Raw genomic sequence first — 20,249 nt, 5'->3', positions numbered from 1 at the left:
GAAGCAATGAATTAAAACATTGCATTGAAATTAACAGAAATTAATTAGGAAATTAATTAGTTTTTCATTGAGTAATGATAAATTATTTGCTTACTTCTGACAGATTTTTAAAGAATATTTCCAACAAATATCAGCAGATGGCTCAGTTGTAACATCAGGTAAATTCTTTCTTTCTTCTTATATTAAATATCATTTGGAAAGAAACTAGTGACAGTTTTTCTCATCATCACAACCACCACCATCATCATCATCATCATCATCATCATCATTGAGTTAGAGAGGAGCACATGCCATCAAATTGACATTGGGGCACAAATATATGAAGCCCAATAAGCCCATCATGATAAGGGTTATACCAGGCACATGCATCACAACCATATGATCTCATATCAAGATAAACAGTAAATGATCTTGCAGGTGGGCCCCAGTCAGAATTTTCTTCTGGTCAAGTAGCCCATTCTGCTTAAAAGGTCCTTGAATAAGGGTTGTTTAAGAATATTGAATGAAACACCCATGTTTCCAGAGGTGAATTATTCAAACCCCAAAGAATTCCTCTCAGCACATAACTACGAAGCTCCCCCACTACTTCTGCTCATGATCAGAGATGCACATATCGTCAGCCACCATGGGACATGCTCAACTGGTTAAGGTCAAACAACTGACAAGTAAATCTGTGGTATTGAGCAGAATATTTGCTGTAGCCCATTTTTTATACCAAGACAAAACATCATCATCATCATCATCATCGTTTAACGTCCGCTTTCCATGCTAGCATGGGTTGGACGATTTGACTGAGGACTGGTGAAACCGGATGGCAACACCAGGCTCAAGTCTAATTTGGCAGAGTTTCTACAGCTGGATGCCCTTCCTAACGCCAACCACTCAGAGAGTGTAGTGGGTGCTTTTACGTGTCACCTGCACGAAAACGGCCACGCTCGAAATGGTGTCTTTTATGTGCCACCCGCACAAGCCAGTCCAGGGGCACTGGCAACGATCTCGCTCGAAAATCCTACGGGAGCCAGTCAGGTGGTACTGGCAACGGCCATGCTCAAAATGGTGCATCTCATGTGCCACCCGCACAAGAACCAGTCCAGGGGCACTGGCAACGATCTTACTTGGCTTGCCGGGTCTTCTCACGCACAGCACATTTCCAAAGGTCTCGGTCAGTAGTCATCGCCTCGGTGAGGCTCAATGTACGAAGGTCTTGCCTCACCACCTCAGCCCAGGTCTTCCTGGGCCTACCTCTTCCACGGGTTCCCTCAACTGTTAGGGTGTGGCACTTTTTCACGCAGCTATCCTCATCCATTCTCACCACATGTCCATACTAGCGCAATTGTCTCTCTTGCACACCACAACTGATGCTTCTAATGTTCAGCTTTTCTCTCAAGATACTTACACTCTGACGGGTATTCACATTGACATTACACATCCAACGGAGCATACTGGCTTCATTCCTTGCAAGCTTACGTATGTCCTCAGCAGTTACAGCCCATGTTTCACTGTCATGTAGCATGGCTGTTCGTACGCATGCGTCATACAGTCTGCCTTTTACTCTGAGTGAGAGTCCCTTTGTCGCCAGCAGGGGTAAGAGCTCTCTAAACTTTGCCCAGGCTATTCTTATTCTAGCAGCTACACTTTCAGCGCACCCACCCCCACTACAAACTTGGTCGCCCAGATAGCGGAAGCTATCGACTACCTCTAGTTTTTCACCCTGGAATGAGATAGAAGTTGTTTCCTGTTTGTTTACAGTCTTTATTGCACCTGAACATCTGCCACAAACAAAAACTAACTTGCTAGTTAACCTGCCTTTGATGTTGCTGCACCTCTTATGTGTCCATAGCTTGCACCGGGTACATCTTATAGAGTTACTACCTACTCCTTTTCTACATACTGAGCAGGGCCATCTACCTGAAGGGGTTTGTGTTTTATCTACCTTCCTACTTATTAGGATTTTGGTTTTAGCTAGGTTGACTCTAAGGCCCTTCAATTCTAGACCTTGCTTCCACACCTGAAACTTCTCCTCTAGTTCTGATAGTGACTCCACAATTAGGGCAAGGTCATCAGCATAGAGGAGCTCCCAGGGGCAACCTGTCTTGAACTCCTCTGTGATTGCCTGGAGGACTATGATAAATAAGAGGGGGCTGAGGACGGAACCTTGGTGGACCCCTACCTCTACCCGGAATTCATTGCTGTACTCATTTCCAACCCTCACCTTACTGGCAGCATCTCTGTACATGGCTCGCACAGCTCTCACTAACCATTCTTCTATCCCAAGTTTCCTCATTGACCACCAGATAAGGGATCGGGGGACCCTGTCAAAGGCTTTCTCCATGTCAACGAAAGCCAGGTACAGAGGTTTATCCTTAGCTAGGTATTTCTCCTGCAACTGTCTCACTAGAAATAAGGCATCAGTAGTGCTTTTACCTGGCACGAACCCAAACTGCATCTCATCTAAATTGATTCGCTCCCTAATTAGTTGGGCTATGACCCTCTCTGTAACTTTCTTAACCTGATCTAACAGCTTGATGCCTCTGTAATTATTTGTATCTAAAGCGTCACCTTTACCTTTGTAGCAGTTGACTATGATGCTGCTACACCAGTCATTGGGTATGACTCCTTCGTGTATCACCTGGTTCGTAATACGGGTGACTAGGCTATAGCCAACACTGCCAGATATTTTGAGCATCTCTGCAGTGATTCCTGATGGGCCGGGGGCTTTCCCGGTCTTCATACTCTTAATTGCTTTATCTACCCTGGTACTATCAACTCGGATAGCTGGTCCCTCCGAGTTGATGCTTATTTATTCACATCATTTCGTATTAATCAGGCATTATCTCATAGCTTTGAGATTTTGACAAGGTAATTGCTAATTTTTAGAATGATATTGTATGGTTGGTGTGAGAGGCCAGATATAGCTTGATCAGAGATTGAACATTCTGCATTCTAATTTCTTTCCATTTCTCAACATCTTCTGGAGTCTTTATATTCTTCATCCTTACCCTAACTCATCTCAGTTCTCTGCACATTTCTTTCTACCTGTTTGTGTATGTGTGTTTTTATGCTGTTGTGTGTGCATGTGAGTGTATGTGTGTGTTGTCCAATGCCTTACACCCTGTTGATGCTGTTAAAGTCACTAATTAAGAACTATGGTGATTGTTGTTGTGATGATGGGATGAGCAGAGAGAACATCTACAAATGAAACATTGTATCATGAAGGTATCTCCTACATGGGGATGAAATCTTCTTCTTAGTTTACAAGAAGATATTCCATAGTAAAAAATGAGAGCAGCAAGTATATTTAACACAATGTTTCTTGCTTTGATAACTGTCAATAAATATCAAAATGGAAGAAGGTGGCCAGCTGGTTGAAATGTTAGCATGCCAGACAAAATGCTTAGCTGCATTTCATCTATCTTCGTGCTCTGTGTTCATATTCTGTTGAGAATAACTTTGCATTTCCTCCCTTCAGGGTTCAAGAGATAAGTACCAGTTGAATACTAGGGTCGATGTAATCAACTAACCCTTCTCTCCAAATTGCTGGCCTTGTGTCAGAATTTGAAATCTAGAGACATTTGGGGATGTGTTGTGCTTAAGAGGATCCATCAAGCCAAGTGCACCTGTGTTGGTGGCACATAAAGAGCATCTTTTGAATGTTGGGCCTCATAGAGGCAAAGTGGCTGAGTTCTTTTCGAGCGTTGGGCCTCACAGAGGCAATGACCAAGACTTTTAGCATTATGTCGTGCTTGGGAAGAAAATCCACCAAGGCATGTAAAAGCACCCATTACACTCTCGGAGTGGTTGGCATTAGGAAGGGCATCCAGCCATAGAAAACCATGCTGAATCAGACTGGAGTCTGGTGCAGCCTTCCAGTGTGCCAGCCCAGTCAAACCGTCCCACCCATACCAGCATGGACAATAGAACTTAAATTATGATGGTAATGATGATGTTAATGATGATGATGATGATGATGGCATATCTTTAGAAATAGTTGTGTAGTAATGTATTTTTAGTGAAATAATTTATTTTGTCTAAGTAGCTTCATCACTAACTTGTCTCTGATGTTGTCATGTCTTTAAACAAAGTACAATATTCTAGAATACAAGAATGAGCCCCAACGAGAAATGTGAAATTCCCATCTCTACCTTAAAATACACACTTTTAATAATCTGAAGACCTTTACACAGTTGCTCAGGCTGACAGAAATAGCAGGAAAGTATCCCTTCCATTACACCCTACCTTCTTCAAAACAGAAGCTACCATGCTAGTTATTGGAATGGTCATGGCTGGATTGTCTTTCATCATAAATCTGCTCAATCAAATTTTATTTCTTATATTTTACACTTTATTTATCCCTAAATAGAAATACCTTTAACATTTAAGGATCAGTAAACATTTACTAAAGGACACATCATCATCATCACCATCATCATGATCATCCTCACTGTTTTAACGCCCACTTTTCCATGCTTGCATGGGTTGGACAAAATTTGATGAGTTGGATTTTCTACAGCCGGATGCCCTTCTTGTTTCCAGCCCTCACCTATTTCCAAGTAAGGTAATGTTTCCCAGTGACCAGACATGTTTTAAGGAAGATTGGAAATGAAGGACACTGCTTTTATGACATGGACACTCGTTTACAATAAGCATGTGATGTCAATGCAAGGAGACAGTAACATACAGATGGACGGACAGACAAATGGCTTCTTTCAGTCTTCGTCTACCAAATCCACTCACAAGGCTTTGGTCAACTCAAGGTCATAGTAGAATACATTTGTTCAAAGTGCTACACAGTGAGACTGAACCGAAAACCATATGGCTGGGAAGCAACCTTCTTACCACACAGCCACACCTGTGCCTATATGGAGTTGTTAGATAATTGGAACTGCATTTTAATGCTAAAATCTCCAAATTTGGTAGAATTCTCAAAATCGTTTAAATCCAAACTGTGTTAAAACGTCAGTAAATTGATTTCAATTTGAATCTTTTACCAAAATTTCATCTATCACCATTCACTGTATTTATTGCAGATTTTGAATATGTTAAGAAGATGTGCCAAAAAAACCTCTTGAATGGAAATCAACTGAAAGTGGATAGAATTGAGGAAATAAACAGTGTTCAAGTGAAAACAGTTTCTTCAAATGTCAGCTTTGAGAGTCTTAAAAGCTATTTTAGATACAGGGAAAGAAGTTCTGGTGGAGATATTTCTTCAATACAACAACAAACCAGTGACACTTACATTGTAAGTTTTAAAGAGAAATCTGGTAAGTAATTTTTTTCCCTCTCTTTATCTAGTCTACCTATCATCATCATCATCATCATCATCGTATCACCTGTAATAGTAGTAGTAGTAGTAGTAGTAGTCCTTTTTATTCTCATCCTCCTCCTTACCCTCATTTTTCACAACAGCCACTGCCATACTGTAAAGACAGGGAAATCTGGAGTTTCATAAGTTGTAAAAGAGCTATCAGTCTTTTTGATCTGCTAAGGTCCCCTTTTTTTTTTGACATTGCCTGGAATGCACTGCCACTATTTCTGTTTAGAGGTACCTCCTGTTTTGCAGAGTGGGGGCACCAATATTTTTTAACTGTCTTGAACTATTTGGAAAATCGAAAAATAATTCACTGTTTTCCAAATATTTTGAAATATGGCAGAAAAAGAATTGATTATAATGTTAGCCGAATGGAGACACAAACTTTGTCCGAAAAGAAAGGGGATGCTGGTGTAGAAATGACTACAGTAATTGATGTAATGATGTAACACGAGCCAAAACGAACAAAAAAAGGTGATACATTTACCTGCCAACACCTTTGAAATGTTTGACAGTTCAACAATTCAAGAACATGTTCGACAGTTTCAGTAACAACAACAACAACAACAACAAGACTGATAACAAGTGTAAAGAAGGAGAAAACTAAATAAACTTTTGAAACAAATGCAAACACCACCACTGCTACCGTCACCTCCATTTCCACCATCACTGCCTTTGCTAAAGTAGCTATAGCTATGACAAGAGATGCCAAAAAGGAGATTTCTTTTGTCAGTGCTTCAAGAAATCTGGAAGAGTTCTGCATAGATAAAGAAAATTTAAAACTGGCCAGACAAATTGTAAAAAGAAATGGAAGAAGAGTAGCCCTGAACCCTTCACTCGAGGTGATTGAAAACATTTGGAGACGCATGGTTACTTACCACTGCATTGGAGTTAAATCATGCCAGGTAGAAAAGGCTACTGAAGCCCAAATTCAAAAATATCTTGGGCATATGTGGGAACACAAGGTCCACATAACTCGAGGAGAGAAGTTTTGCATGATTGAAGTGCAATTTGGCACTGAAGAAGCTATGTTTCATTTTGCGACCACACTGAGGAATGAAAAACTTTTCTTAATCCCCAGTTATTGTAGCCAATGCCTTGCTTTTAGCAAGATGAGAAATGTGCTGACAGAAATATCTATCACCTGGTTTTGGCATGTCTAGAGGAAGAAGTGACTATTATGAAGATACAGAATATACTGCAGCAAAACTGGTCAGGCATAGGTCTGGAATTGACCATACACACTGACTAAACATATATGGAGAAGGTCTCTAACTTGATAGGCCTCCCAGGTGGCACCCACCTGTCAGTGATAGTAGAAGAATGAAAGCTGTCATATTATATGTGGATCTGTGACTCACTTAAAGGCTTTCTGCCTTCAAAGAAAACAAACCACCCACTGCTACCAACAGGACAAACACAAAATCAAACAGAAGTGCTATGGGCTTCAAAACCCAATCCCAAACCAGAAAATATGCAAGGAACTGGACTTGCCCCATCATAGAAATTGGTGGGATTACAAACCACCTCCAGTGCTTCAAAATGATATCTTATTCACATGGAACTCTTTTGTTCAAACTGACCGAAAGACAGATGCAAATAGACCAGATATTATACTGATGGATTTCAGATGCCAATCATGCCACCATGTCAGTATGTCCCAATTGATGTGAATCTATCTGTGAAGACCTACCAAAATTTGACCACATACAAAGATCTTAGAATAGAAATTGGCAAAATGTGGAAACTCAAGACTAGAACAATACCCATGTTTGCAGGTGCCTTATGAATAATTATGAAAGGGGCTGGTTATTACCTGTCTCAAATCCCAAGGAATTCAAAAATGGAAGAAATTCAAACAAATAGTACTGATGGAGACTATTCATATTCTGTGAAAAATACTGTCTCTATAACTCCAAAACAATCTTTTTCCGCATATTATCAAAAGCACATGTTCTAAAATAATCCTTCTTATGAACCCAAGGTAGACAATTAAAGCACAAACTCCTCTCACCTAACCCCATTCTTCCCCAAAGACCATGACAGTTATCAACCATCCTATTCCTAACGCCCACTTGAACCTGCTGTCTCTTGGGGTTGTTAGGTGAGACTTGAACTCAGCTCATACAAATGCAAAGCCACATCATCATAGTAAGGATAATCCTTTCTACTATAGGTACAAAGCCTGAAATGTTGGTGGAGAGGGCAAGTCAGTCATGTCACCCCCAGTGCATGACTGGTACTTATTTTATAGGACCTGAAAGGATGAAAGGTAATCTCAGCCTTACAAGAATTTGAAGTCAGAGTGTAAAGACAGATGAAATGCTGCTAAGCGTTTGACCAGTATTTTATTGTTTCTGACAGCTCAACACCCAATGATGATGATGATGATGATGATGATGATGATGATGATGATGATGATGATGATGATGATGATGATGATGATGATTTACATTTTTTACTAATGATTCTTTAGAGAGAAATTTGTTGAAATAAGTGTTTTATTTTCTTATGTCCAATAATGTTGAACCAAGGGTAACAGTGTTACCCAACTCTAAAGTATTTATCCAAAACAAAGTTGTATTTATGAGAGGTCATTTATCTCTGGAAGCCTTCTTCAACTGAATAACCAGGTTTCTTTCCTTTAACATGTTACCCTGTTATATATTACTCAGCGTGTGCCATGTGATGTGGTAAGCATGTAAATTATGTGAAGCAGACAACACTGCCATATGAGTGATATATACATGGAAGAAAAATTATAAGAAAGGCTTTAAGATACACCATATATATATATATATATCCTTGATTAAAGTTTAAAGATTACATGTTTATAAGGACTTCTGGTCACCCATGTGCAATGATATACAGCAACTGGCCTGAGCATTACCTGTACCATACCTATACATGTATGCCCCAACAAATTTCTTTCCTCATTATTTTAAGAAAAACATTTTTTTAATGAAATTTTCTATAAATATGCTTTAGATGGTATAAATTCCAATTCTATTGGAATTTTTTGTAAAAAATACAAAAAAAAAGACCCTCAAAAACAAATATCTGACGTGTATCAATATTTATGTATGCTATCCCAGCAATCTTTATTTTCGCATTAAATTCCATTATTATTATAATATACACACTCTGAAAGGTATTTGTGGAAATTTTCATTTAAAAATAATTATTTTCCCAAAAGTTATGAGGAAACAAAGTTAATTTTGTGTGAATTTTCTAAAACTCCTCTCCTAACTCCCTCAAAAACATTTTTTCACAACAAATTCACAACTTATTGGAATTTACACCATCTGAATCATGTTTTAATACATGTTTTAAGCAAAAAAATTTTATAGGAGGTAGAAGATCACATTTTACTAACTAGTTTTGCTGTTTTCAGATTTCGAAAGTTTCAAGTATGTTCTTCAATGTATTTTGTGTCCATGTGGTAGAAGAAATAGTAAAAAATAATGTTATATAGCCTTGTCTCTATATAAAAGATGGGGAAGATGACTACAAGTTAGCATGTATTCTTTTGCTAAATCATATTTTCAAAAAGGAATATCGTTACTATTTATGTGGAATAAAATGGTTCTTTTAAGAGAGAGAAGAATGTTTAATTGTTTATTTTCAGAAACCACGTCACTAAACACATCCCTTCTTGGTCCACAACGGAAAGCAGCCCCTATGCCACCCAGAACTAATGAGACGTCCACAGAAACTGTTGATGGAGTTAAAATAAACCTAATGATTGGTTCAATTTCTAATGCGTCTGTGAGTAAACAGATTAATGTAACCTATTTACTTGTTATTTCATTTCCAAATAAGGAATCATTACAGTTAATTAAAACAGTTTCTCAATCTAACTCAAACATTTTATTTCCTTCACATCTTATATCTTGAGAATATCTTTTGCTAACTTTAACAACCTCAAACTTCCTACACCCATTCTGTAGAGCCTTTCTTAACAACAATATCAACTGCAACACTGTATCTCTCTTCTCTCCGTGGACTGTTCCTTAGTTGTTTACCATAAATTACTTTTGTAGGTTGATGTCATCGTTAACAGCACCAATAAATATCTCCAGCTTAATGATGGTTCTATCTCCAAATTTATTCTCAATGCCGCTGGTCCTCAGATGCAAGTTGAATGTAGCCAGAAATATCCTCAAGGTATTTCTACATGTAAAATAGCCATCACTAAAGGATATAACCTCAGCTGTAAGAATGTATTTCATCTGACATTACCTCCCTGGGGTAAAAATTCTTCTCATTTAGTAAGTATCAATCATATGACATTGATTTATTGAAACGGTTAATAATTGAAGAGAACCTTATGCATGTTGTCTGAGAATCATAAAGCAAATGACAGCATCCTGTTTAATATTTGTTATTCCAAGTTTTCATTGGAAGCAAGCAGAAGATGCCGATGAACAGGACACTTTTATATATAAATAGAAGGAAAAAAGCCTCAAGGCCTAACAACAGTTATATGACTGATAAATAAGACTATATTAAAACACATTTCTGTGTTTTACTGTCTGTATTGGTGTGTTTTCTCTCTCATGGCACTATCACTAGAGAGGTTGTCATGTCCTCTCCAACACTAAAGACTCCTCTTGTGTCTGCATTGTCTCTCTTCAATCACCAACCATTTTTCATGGTGGATTGGGTCTGTTTTATTGTAGCAGCATCATGAGTGAGGTTGCCTTGTCCCTTGCAGGACTAAAGAGTGATAGGAAAGACAGTTGTGTTTAGAAGTGGCAGGAGTGAGAGGAGTTGTAAGAGGAGAATTTATTACAACTTAATGATTTCTTCCTGTAATAGGAAAATAATCAAATAAAATGTTCATTATCAATTACTAAACAATTATTTTTTTTAGACTCTGGCAAACTTGACTCAAATAATAACCATTTGTCTCCATACTGCTGAGAGAATGGGAGCAAAAAGCCTTGCATTTCCTATATTAGGGGCCGGGGTATTGAAGTACCCCATTAAAAAACTACCCAGAACAATGTATAAAGCAGTGAAAAACTACTCAAATCAAAATTCAAGCCAGATCAAAGATGTTTACTTTGTGGTTTATCCTCAAGACACAGAAATAGTAAAGGTTGGTTGATGTATTTGTTGTTTGTTGTTTTATGTTGATATTTTTGGATTTCACTAAAACAAAAAAGATATGCCGCAATAAACTAAAGAAATAGAAATGAAAATAAAATATAGAATCATTCTCATTATTTATCATCTGTTTTCCATGCTGGCATGGGTTGGACAGTTTGACAGGAACTGGCAAGTCAAGGTGCCAGACCTGGTTCCATTCTTTGTTTTGGTATGGATTCTGCAGTTGGGATACCCTTCCTAACACCAACCAATTTACAGAGTGTACTGGGTGCTTTTTATGTGGCACCAGCACCAACAGAATTACCAATTATCTTGCAAGACGAGAACCCCTCAGCTGGTCGGGGGTGGGGGGAATGGTATTAATTGGGTGTGGCTTCATGCCAGTTGAAAGTTTTAAGGTATAGCGGGGACAGAGAGAGGTATCTTGCTGTAGAGTAGATACATGAATGCCCCAGTTGGAAGGAAAAGGAAAGAAGGGGTCAAATAGTAAGATGAAAAGAGTGATAGTGAGAGACGTGATGGTGGAGATGTGACGGGACATGCCCTCGAGGGACATGGGGGTAGTGAGGATAGGTAAGGGGACATAGAGGCTTCGGTTGGGTGAGGGGGCAGGATGAGATGACTGTGACAAATGATGCAGTGAAATATAGAAATGGCTTGTGGGGTTGCAGTAGATATATGAGGGCATTGAGGGTAATAGCAGGTAAGCAAGGAGTTGATGATGGAGAGCAGCAGGGGAAAAAGAGAGAAGGTGCAGAAAGGAAGTGGGGGTAGTATGTGCCTATTCTGCTCTCAGGTGACAGAGGAAATGGTGGACGTTAGGGAATGGAATGTGTGTGTATGGAATGGGGGAGAAGGTTGTTAAGGCAGAGCTCCTCATAGACAAACATTACCATTATTAGGATATGAATTCTGTTGTGGTGGGCATGTCTTCTTAAGTACAGCAATGTACCATATATCTCATCCCTTTGTCATCTCCTTCGTAAAGCTCACCGCTTTGAGATTGACCTTCAATTCTTCGTCCCATGTCTTCCTGGAGTCTCCCTCTTCCACAGATTCCAACAACATCACAGGCCAACTTGATATTTTTGGAATAAACCCAAAACATATTCTACAATTCATGAAGGAAATGATTATGAAAATAAAATATGAAAGCTTCTCTCCATCTTGCCTCTTGTGGCAATTTTCTTTCATGTAAATTGTAGCAGTATGGGTAGCTAAATGTGATGTTGATGTGTCAATGTACGTTGTTGGGTGTAGCAGATGGAGATAGGGGTGTTGGATGACATCAAAGTAAAACAATGAGGAAAGCAGTTGTATGCTGTCGACTTAATGTGACAGTCCCCTGAAGGGAATAATACTACTGTTGGTTAGACCTAGGAAGTTGCACCGCTTCCTGTTGGCCTTGACACATTTCGTGTGTCCTTATGTTTACAAGGGGGAGACAAGCACCTCCACCCAGCTAAGCCTGCATCCAGAGACAGTAGTATTATTCCCTTCATGGGACTGTCACATTAAGTTGACAGCATACAACTACTTCAGCATATCACCACTGCATAAATCTGATAGATTTAGAAATGTATTATTTCTAATGAGGAAAGCATTGGAATGTAGTTTAAATCATTTATTTGATCCACACTTGCATCTACATGTTGGATACACAAAGTTTAATTTACAATATCAATGAAGGCCGCTACATAAAGTTACCAACTGCTTTGAGTTGGCAAAGTGAAAATAACAACAGGAGAAGTAGAATGTTGATTTGATGAGAGAGTCCATGGCATATTTTGTGTCTGTGTGTGCATTGGTCATTTGGTCGAGTTGTGTTGTTTTTCTGTCCTATCTTTTTGTGTTCTGCTACTGTGTTGTGTCATTGGCTATTATATTTCGCTCATGCTGACTATGTGGCTCTCTGTTGGTTGCTTACCTGTTGCAAAGCTGTCTGCTCATCTGTCGTCTATCTAAGGTAACTATTTATAATTGTCATCCTAGCTAGAAGACCAGACATACCATAGGAGTCATTACTACTTATCTAGGTCACCTGCTGTCCAGTTGAACCTCTAGTGTCACAGCTTAGGTCGGAGGTCAAATGGAAATCCATCTATCACATTTTGAAAGGATAAAGAAATTTCTGTCACACCTGTTCAGCCAGTGGTAGATCAGGTGAGTGAGAATCCTTAGATTCAGTTTCGAATCTCAGCTTGAAAATAAAATGTTAGTTTTTTTGCATAAATTAATGTTTATATCAATTTAAAAGATTTATCCAAAAAGTCTTATTTAACTATTATTTTTAGCACAACCTGTGGGTGAAGGTAAAGAATATGCACACCCAGTGCTTAGGGTTAGGAATAGGGTTAGGGTTTAGGGTTAGAGTTTAGGGTAAGGGTTAGGGTTAGGGATTAGGGTTAGGTTTAAGATTAGGGTTAGAGTTACGCGGAAAATGGATGGTGTGTGTATTCTTTAACTCTGCACAATACGTGTTATGTTACCAATAGTTTTCTTTCATATAAATACATGTTGATTTAAAAATTTGCCAGCAAAATCTTATAAAATGACAATGTTCCAAAAGATGTACATGTTTCATCATCATCATCATCATCTTTTAACATCTACTTTCCATGCTAGCATGGGTTGGACGATTTGACTGAGGACTGGAGAACCAGATGGCTACACCAGGCTCCAATCTGATTTGGCAGAGTTTCTACAGCTGGATGCCCTTCCCAACGCCAACCACTCCAAGAGTGTAGTGGGTGCTTTTACGTGCCACCTGCACGAAGGCCAGTCAGGCGGTACTGGCAATGGCCATGCTCAAAATGGTGTATCTTACATGCCACCTGCACAGGAGCCAGTTGAGCGGTACTGGCAACGATCTTGTTTGAATGTCTTTTCATGTGCCACCGGCAGAAGTGCCAGGAAGGCGATGCTGGTAATGATCAAACTCAAATGGTGTTATTTATGTGCCACTGGCACGGAAGCCAGGCAGCTGCTCTGGCAACGATCTTGCTCGAACAGTGCTCTTAGCGCTCGAGTGAACGAAATATACTTAAGAAACAACTATATTTTGTATTCATTATCTGTAATCTACTCGCAAAACACTTCAGTAGCTCTATTTTGCAATGCTTGCAAACTTATATGTCTTATGATCATTTAAGTGCTACAACCTCCATAATAACCAACCTTCAATTTGATTTTCTGTTCCTAGATTAATCAGAAACATAGATTGCTGTGCTACCCATAAACCTTCTTGGTAGTTCAAGTAATTGGTGAAAAATAACACCAAAGCAACTTAAACACTCCAAAGGATGGGTGTGTTTGCTAGTTAAAAATAATTAATAGCCACAAGGCGTATTAATTAATTGCCAGAAGGTTTATTAAAGGTAATTAATAACCAGAAGGTTTCATCATCATCATCGTCGTTTAACGTCCGTTTTCCATGCTGGCATGGGTTGGATGGTTTGACTGAGGACTGGCAAGCCAGAAGGCTGTACCAGGCTCCAATCTGATCTGGCAAGGTTTCTACAGCTGGATGCCCTTCCTAATGCCAACCACTCTGAGATTGTAGTGGGTGCTTTTTACATGCCACCAGCACAGGAGCCAGTCAGGTGGCACTGGCATTGAACATGCTTGAATGGTGCTTTTTACATGCTGCCAACTTGGGTGCCAGTCAGGTGGCATTGGCAATGATCATGCTTGAATGGTGCTTTTTATGTACCAATGGTAAGGGTGCCAGTTAGGTGGTACTGTCATCAGCCAACGATTTCACTTGCCTCAACAAGTATTCACACGTGCAGTTTATTGCCCAATGATTGAAAGGTACTCTTAAATAGGCTGGTTATGATACACTGGCATAGGCCATGGCTACAGTCTCACTTGGCTTGCCAGGTCTTCTCAAGCACAGTATATCTCCAATGGTCTCGGTAACTTGTCTTCGCCTCGGTGAGGCCCAATTTTTGAAGGTCATACTTCACCACTTCACCCCAGGTCTTCCTGGGTCAACTTATTCTACAGGTTCCTGCTATTGCTAGGGTGTGACAATTTTTCACACAGCTGTCCTGATCCATATGCAACACATGGCCATACCAGCACATTTGGCTCTCTTGCACACCACATTTGATGCTTCTTAGGTCTTACTTTTCTCTCAGGGCACTTACACTCTGTCGTGTATGCACACTGACACTACACATACAGTGGAGCATACTAGCTTCATTCCTTGCAAGCTTATGCATGTCCTCAGCAGCCATGAAGGTAATTAATAGATAGAAGGTTCATTAAAGGTAATTAATAGCCAGAAAGTTTATCAAAGATAATTAATATCCAGAAGGTTTATCAAAGATAATTAATAGGCAGAAAGTTTATTAAAGATAATTAATAACCACAAGGCTTATTAAAGGTAATTAATAGCCAGAATTTATAAAAAATAATTAATAGTCAGCAAATTTATCAAAAATAATTAATAGCCAGGTCTATTAAGAATAATTAATTGCCAGAAGGCTTGTTAAAGATAATTAATAGCCAGAAGGTTTATTAAAAATATTTAATAACAAGAAGGCTTATTAAAGATAATTAATAGCCAGCAAATTTATCAAAAATAATTAATAGCCAGGTCTATTAAGAATAATTAATTGCCAGAAGGTTTATTAAAAATAATTAATAACGAGAAGATTTATTAAAAATATGTGGAAATCTGACGTTGTGATTGTCTGTGGAGTTGTTATCTAACTCCTCCTACATCGTTTTATCGATTTTGATGAAACGTGAGTAGAACGTATGTCTGGAAAACTAGTGACACACTTAGATTGTTGAAAAAAATCGATAATAGGGCCCCTGGAAGGGATTCTTATATCTACTACATTTAACTGTTATATTATTTTTAAACATCGAAGGGAAATAACCCATTCGCTCCTGAAAGGGATCCTTATATATAGCCAAGGGAAATAACCCATTCATGTTCATAAATTATTTGGTATATCAAATTGAATATGCTTATTTTTTAGTATTTGAACTATTTGAGTTATTTTCACAATTTATCCAGTACAGCACTTAAACAAGTAAATAGCATTTTCCTAACAACAGATGTACTTACGAATATAGCAACACTGGTGCCGCTGAGGGTAATATTCTCTGCAAATGCACAAAAGCTGTTTTCAGTTATTTACTTTGAATTGTTATTATCTCATATCTGATTAACCTTTTATTACGTAACACACTTCACGATTTTAGTATACATACCTTATTAGTATTTCCTCCAATGGGTGCTAGTTACGCAATACTGGCATCTATGAACTCACTTGGTTTGACAAGTCTTCTTAAGCATGCTATATTACCAAAGCTCTCAGTCACTTATCGCTGTCTCTGTGAGGCCTAACTATGATTTCTCTTGGCTTGATAAGGCATTTCAAGCACAGCATATCACCAAAGTCTTGGTTACTAGTCATTACCTCTTCCACAGGTTCCCTTCACTGTTAGAGTGTGGTACATCTTCACACAGCTGTCCTTGTCCATACGTATCACATGACCAAACCAGTGCATTCGTCTCCCTTGCACACCACATCTGATGCCTCTTGTCCCAAACTTTTCTCTCAAGATGCTCACACTCTGTCGAACATGCACACTGACATTGCAAATCCAGTGAAGCATACTGGCTTCATTTCTTTCAAGCCTACACATGTCTTCAGCTGTCACAGCCCATGTTTCACTGCCATGTAGCATGGCTGTTCTAACACAGGCTTCATAATTCTGCCTTTCACTCTGAGAGAGAGGCCCTTCATTGCTAGCAGAGGTAGGGGCTCTCTGAACTTAGCCCAGCCTATTTATATTCTCACAGCTATGCTCTCAGAGCTTCCACCCCCACTACCAACCTGGTCACCTAGGTAATGGATGTTGTCAACTACTTCTAGTCCCCCCCACCCCGGAATTTGATGGAGTCTATTTTCTGTACAATTTTAGTGCTAACTCTACCTGTGATTCTGCCACACACAAAAACTGATTTCCCTGTTAACCTTCCTCTGATATTGCTGCACCTCTTATGTTCCCTCAATGGAGTTTTTACCTACAGCTTTTCTATAGATTGAGCTGGGCCATCTACCTGAAGTAGTTTGTGATTTGTCTGCTCTTCTACATGCTAAGACTTTGGTTCTTGTTAAATTAACTCTAAGGCCTTTGATTCAAGACCTTGCTCCCTCACTTGAAATTTCTTTTCTAGTTCAGGTAGTGATTCAGCTATATGAAGAATGTCATCAGTATAGAGAAACTGCCAGGGGCAGCCCATTTCAAATTCCTCTGTTATTGCCTGGAGGACTATGATGAACAAGAGGGAGCTGAGGACCGATCATTAGTGAACCCCTACTTGTACCCTGAATTCCTTGTTATACTTGTTGCTAACCTTTACCTAATCAACAGCATCCATGAACATGTCTTGTACAGCTCTCACCAACCACTCATCTATCCTTAGCTTCTGCATTGACCACTGGATAAAGGAGTGGGGGACCCTATCAAAGGCTTTCTCCATGTCAACAAAGCCAGATACAGGGGTTTATCTTTGGTTTGCAGTTGCCTAACTATGAATATAGCATCAGTTGTGCTCCTGCCTGACACAAATCCAAACTGTATCTCATCAGATCGTGTCATATAGCCAGCTAGAGACGATGTCTCCTGGGGCTAAATTACAGCAACATTCGTCCTAAACCAGGACTGCCATGTTATGTTTGCAAACAATCTTTACTCCAAAGTACTGTTGCTGAATATCTCTCATTGCGAGATTTAAAAATAGTAATTTTCTAATTTATAGATCAGTGACTAGTTGTCACTTTAAAAACTATATATTTCGAATGGGAATTTGGCAGTGCCACCTCTAGCCGAACAATTATTCTGTGCTGATGAAGGGAAATAACCCGGAAATCACGATACACAGAGAGGGTGCTAGATTCCTTTATTCGAAAGTATAAGGACACAGATCATGTCATATAGCCAGCTGGAGACGATGTCTCCTGGGGCTAAATTAGAGCAATATTAGTCATAAACCAGGACTTGTTGCAAAGTGTCCAATGGACAAGCCTGGCTATATTGTCGCGGCTATTTTCCTTCTGGGCTGGTGACGTACATTGGCTGGTAATATGCCATACGGTTTCACAGTTTTCTCCACAGATTCTGCACTTATCACTTTCTGCTGTATTTTATGTAGTTTGTTCTTAGTGCTTGATCTTGGGCAGCACAGATTAGAGCCTCTGTTTCTGGTTTTAAATCACTTTTAGTCATCCACAGCCATCTTTTTTCTCTGTCTGTCTTATCTTCAGTATCCTTATGAAATTGACCATGCATTCTTTTCTTTACCCATCTATCTGCTTCATAACATCCCCCGACGGTATTGTTAACCCGTCCATACATTTGATTTTGCCTCTCTTCAAGACTAACACACCACACTTTCTCAGTCTGAACTCCATTCTGATATCAGCACTGAAGGTATACACAGTATCGAGGGAACTGATTTGGGATTCATCTTTACCATAAAGTTTGAGGTCATCCATGAATAACAAGTGGTTGACTTTTTGTTGTCAGCTTTTGAATATATACCCAGCCTTTACTTTCCTCAGAATCAGTGTTAGTGGTATCATGTATAGTACAAAGATCAGTGAGGATAGGTAGTTCCCTTGGAAGATGCCCCTCCTAATTTCTACTGTCCCTAAACTTCTTCCATATGCTGTCAGGTCTGTCCTCCAATTCGCCATACTTTTTCCAAGCAATCACTCAACATTCAAAGCAATACCAAATAGGTTCACACACTTCATAATACAAGAATGTGGGATCATATCGTATGCCTTATGATAGTCGATCCATGACATGGCTAAGTTACTTTTCCTCCTCTTGCAGTCTCTAAGTACAGTTTTGTTTATCAGGAGTTGATCCTTGGTACCTCTGCACTTATGCTTGCAACCCTTCTGCTCATGTGGCAGGACTCCATTTTTTTCCAGATGTTTGTACATTGACTCTGCGACTATTCCAGTCAATAACTTCCACATAAGTGGCAAACAGGATATTGGCCTGTAATTGTCTACCATATTGCCTTTTTCGATGTTTTTCAGACACAGCACTGTCCTACACAATGTCAACTACTCTGGTGTAACTTGGTCGGCATTTAACAAGGTGTTGAGTTGCGCAGCTATTCGGGGATGACATTTACCAAATCTTTTGAGCCAGTAGCTTTGAACTCCATCTGGTCCTGGGGCCTTCCAGTTGTTAATTTTTTTTTTTGATTTCTTTCACTTTCCAAACTGAAATGACTAGTTCTGCCTGTTTTGGACAGACTACAGTTTGTATCAGTTCCTGCAACCATTCAACATCCTTCTTGTGCTCCTTGTCTTTGCTCCAGATGTCACTCCAAAACCTTTGTCTTTCATTATTATCTGGTATCACCTTTTCATCTGTACACCCTCCATTTATTTCTTTATAGAATCTCTTCTGATCTACTCTGAATAACCTATTCTGGTGGTGTCCCTTCATTCCTTGGTCGTACCTTACCATCTTTGCTTTCTTTGCAACAAGGCACTGTTTCAGGTCCTCCACTACTACCATCAGGTCCTTTCTTTCAATATTATACTTCCTTTTCAGCGCCCTGTATTTTTGTTCACTTTTAAGCTCCCCTTTCTCTTTTCAGTCTAACAGAGATTTCCTTCGATAGCATGTCTAACCCTGCTTGGATTCTTCTTTTCCACCATTTCCACCTGCCTTGATCAAATTATTTGTTTCTGTGATGTTGTTTGTTCTGATGTATTTCAGAATCTCATTGACATTTTTCCTTTCTTGGTTCAATTTCCATCGATCAACCTTTTTAAGGTTGCAAATAATGTTTAGTATTTTCTATATATATCGGTATTGTAATTTAGGTGTTTCAATATTTTTTTTTTTTTAAATATATTTCTAATTTATATATTTTTATTATGCTTTCATTCATATTCTTATTTTCCTATTTAATATGACTTCTAATATGTATTTTTAACTTTGATCCATTAATGATAATAACAATAAGTTAAATAGTCTGAGGATGCACTGGTGGATTTATGTATTAGATATAGCCTAGATAAACACCCCGCCAGTGCAGAAACACATGTAGCATTGATTAGAAATACCTTCTTTCCCCACAAACTAATAAAAGGTAAGTTATATATATATATTTTCAAATAATTTTATTGTATTTTATAGTAGGTTTTTTAACTGCTTATATTATTTTATTGGATATAACTTTCTATGTGTATTCCATACAATAAGGTTGTCCTGAAATAGGAGTTGTGGGCCTATTGGTAAAATCCCAAAGTTTTAATAATATTATACATATACATATATAAGGTTGCTCAATAAAGAGAATGAATGGGAGAAAGAGAGTCTGCTGAATGTCGACCCAACAGAGGGACCAACTATCCGAATTGACAGTACCTTGGTAGATAAAGCAATTAAGAGTATGAAGACAGGGAAAGCCCCTGGCCCATGAGGAATCACTGCAGAAATGCTCAAAATATCTGGTGGTGTTGGCTATAGCCTAGTCACCCGTATAGTTAACCAGGTGATACACGAAGGAGTCATACCCAATGACTGGTCTAGCAGCACCATAGTCAACTGCTACAAAGGTAAAGGTGACGCTTTAGATACAAATAATTACAGAGGTATCAAGTTGTTGGATCAGGTAATGAAAGTCATGGAGAAGGTCATAACCCAACTAATTAGGGAGAGAGTCAGTCTAGATGAGATGCAGTTTGGGTTCGTGCCAGGGAAAAGCACCAATGGTGCTATATTTCTAGTAAGACAGCTGCAGGAGAAATGCCTAGCCAAGGATAAA

The 20,249-nt window shown here is 39.0% G+C and overlaps 1 protein-coding gene across 2 annotated transcripts in view; it reads left to right on the top strand.

The window, feature by feature from the left end:
- Positions 1 to 20,249, top strand: part of LOC106883257 (protein mono-ADP-ribosyltransferase PARP15) — an 89,580-nt gene that overhangs the window by 41,928 nt on the left and 27,403 nt on the right. For both annotated transcript variants that reach the window (XM_089364929.1, XM_089364922.1), the window contains 5 exons: positions 104 to 158; positions 5,028 to 5,261; positions 8,937 to 9,076; positions 9,352 to 9,579; positions 10,185 to 10,412. In XM_089364929.1, coding sequence (XP_089221055.1) covers positions 104 to 158; positions 5,028 to 5,261; positions 8,937 to 9,076; positions 9,352 to 9,579; positions 10,185 to 10,412 — 885 coding nt within the window. The remainder of the gene's footprint in view (positions 1 to 103; positions 159 to 5,027; positions 5,262 to 8,936; positions 9,077 to 9,351; positions 9,580 to 10,184; positions 10,413 to 20,249) is intronic.

The sequence above is a fragment of the Octopus bimaculoides genome, chromosome 1 (assembly GCF_046866305.1).
Source record: "Octopus bimaculoides isolate indiv1 chromosome 1, ASM4686630v1, whole genome shotgun sequence".
NCBI lineage: Eukaryota > Metazoa > Mollusca > Cephalopoda > Octopoda > Octopodidae > Octopus > Octopus bimaculoides.
Note: the sequence above shows the minus strand (reverse complement) of the source record. Positions and strands in the feature narration are given on the sequence as shown.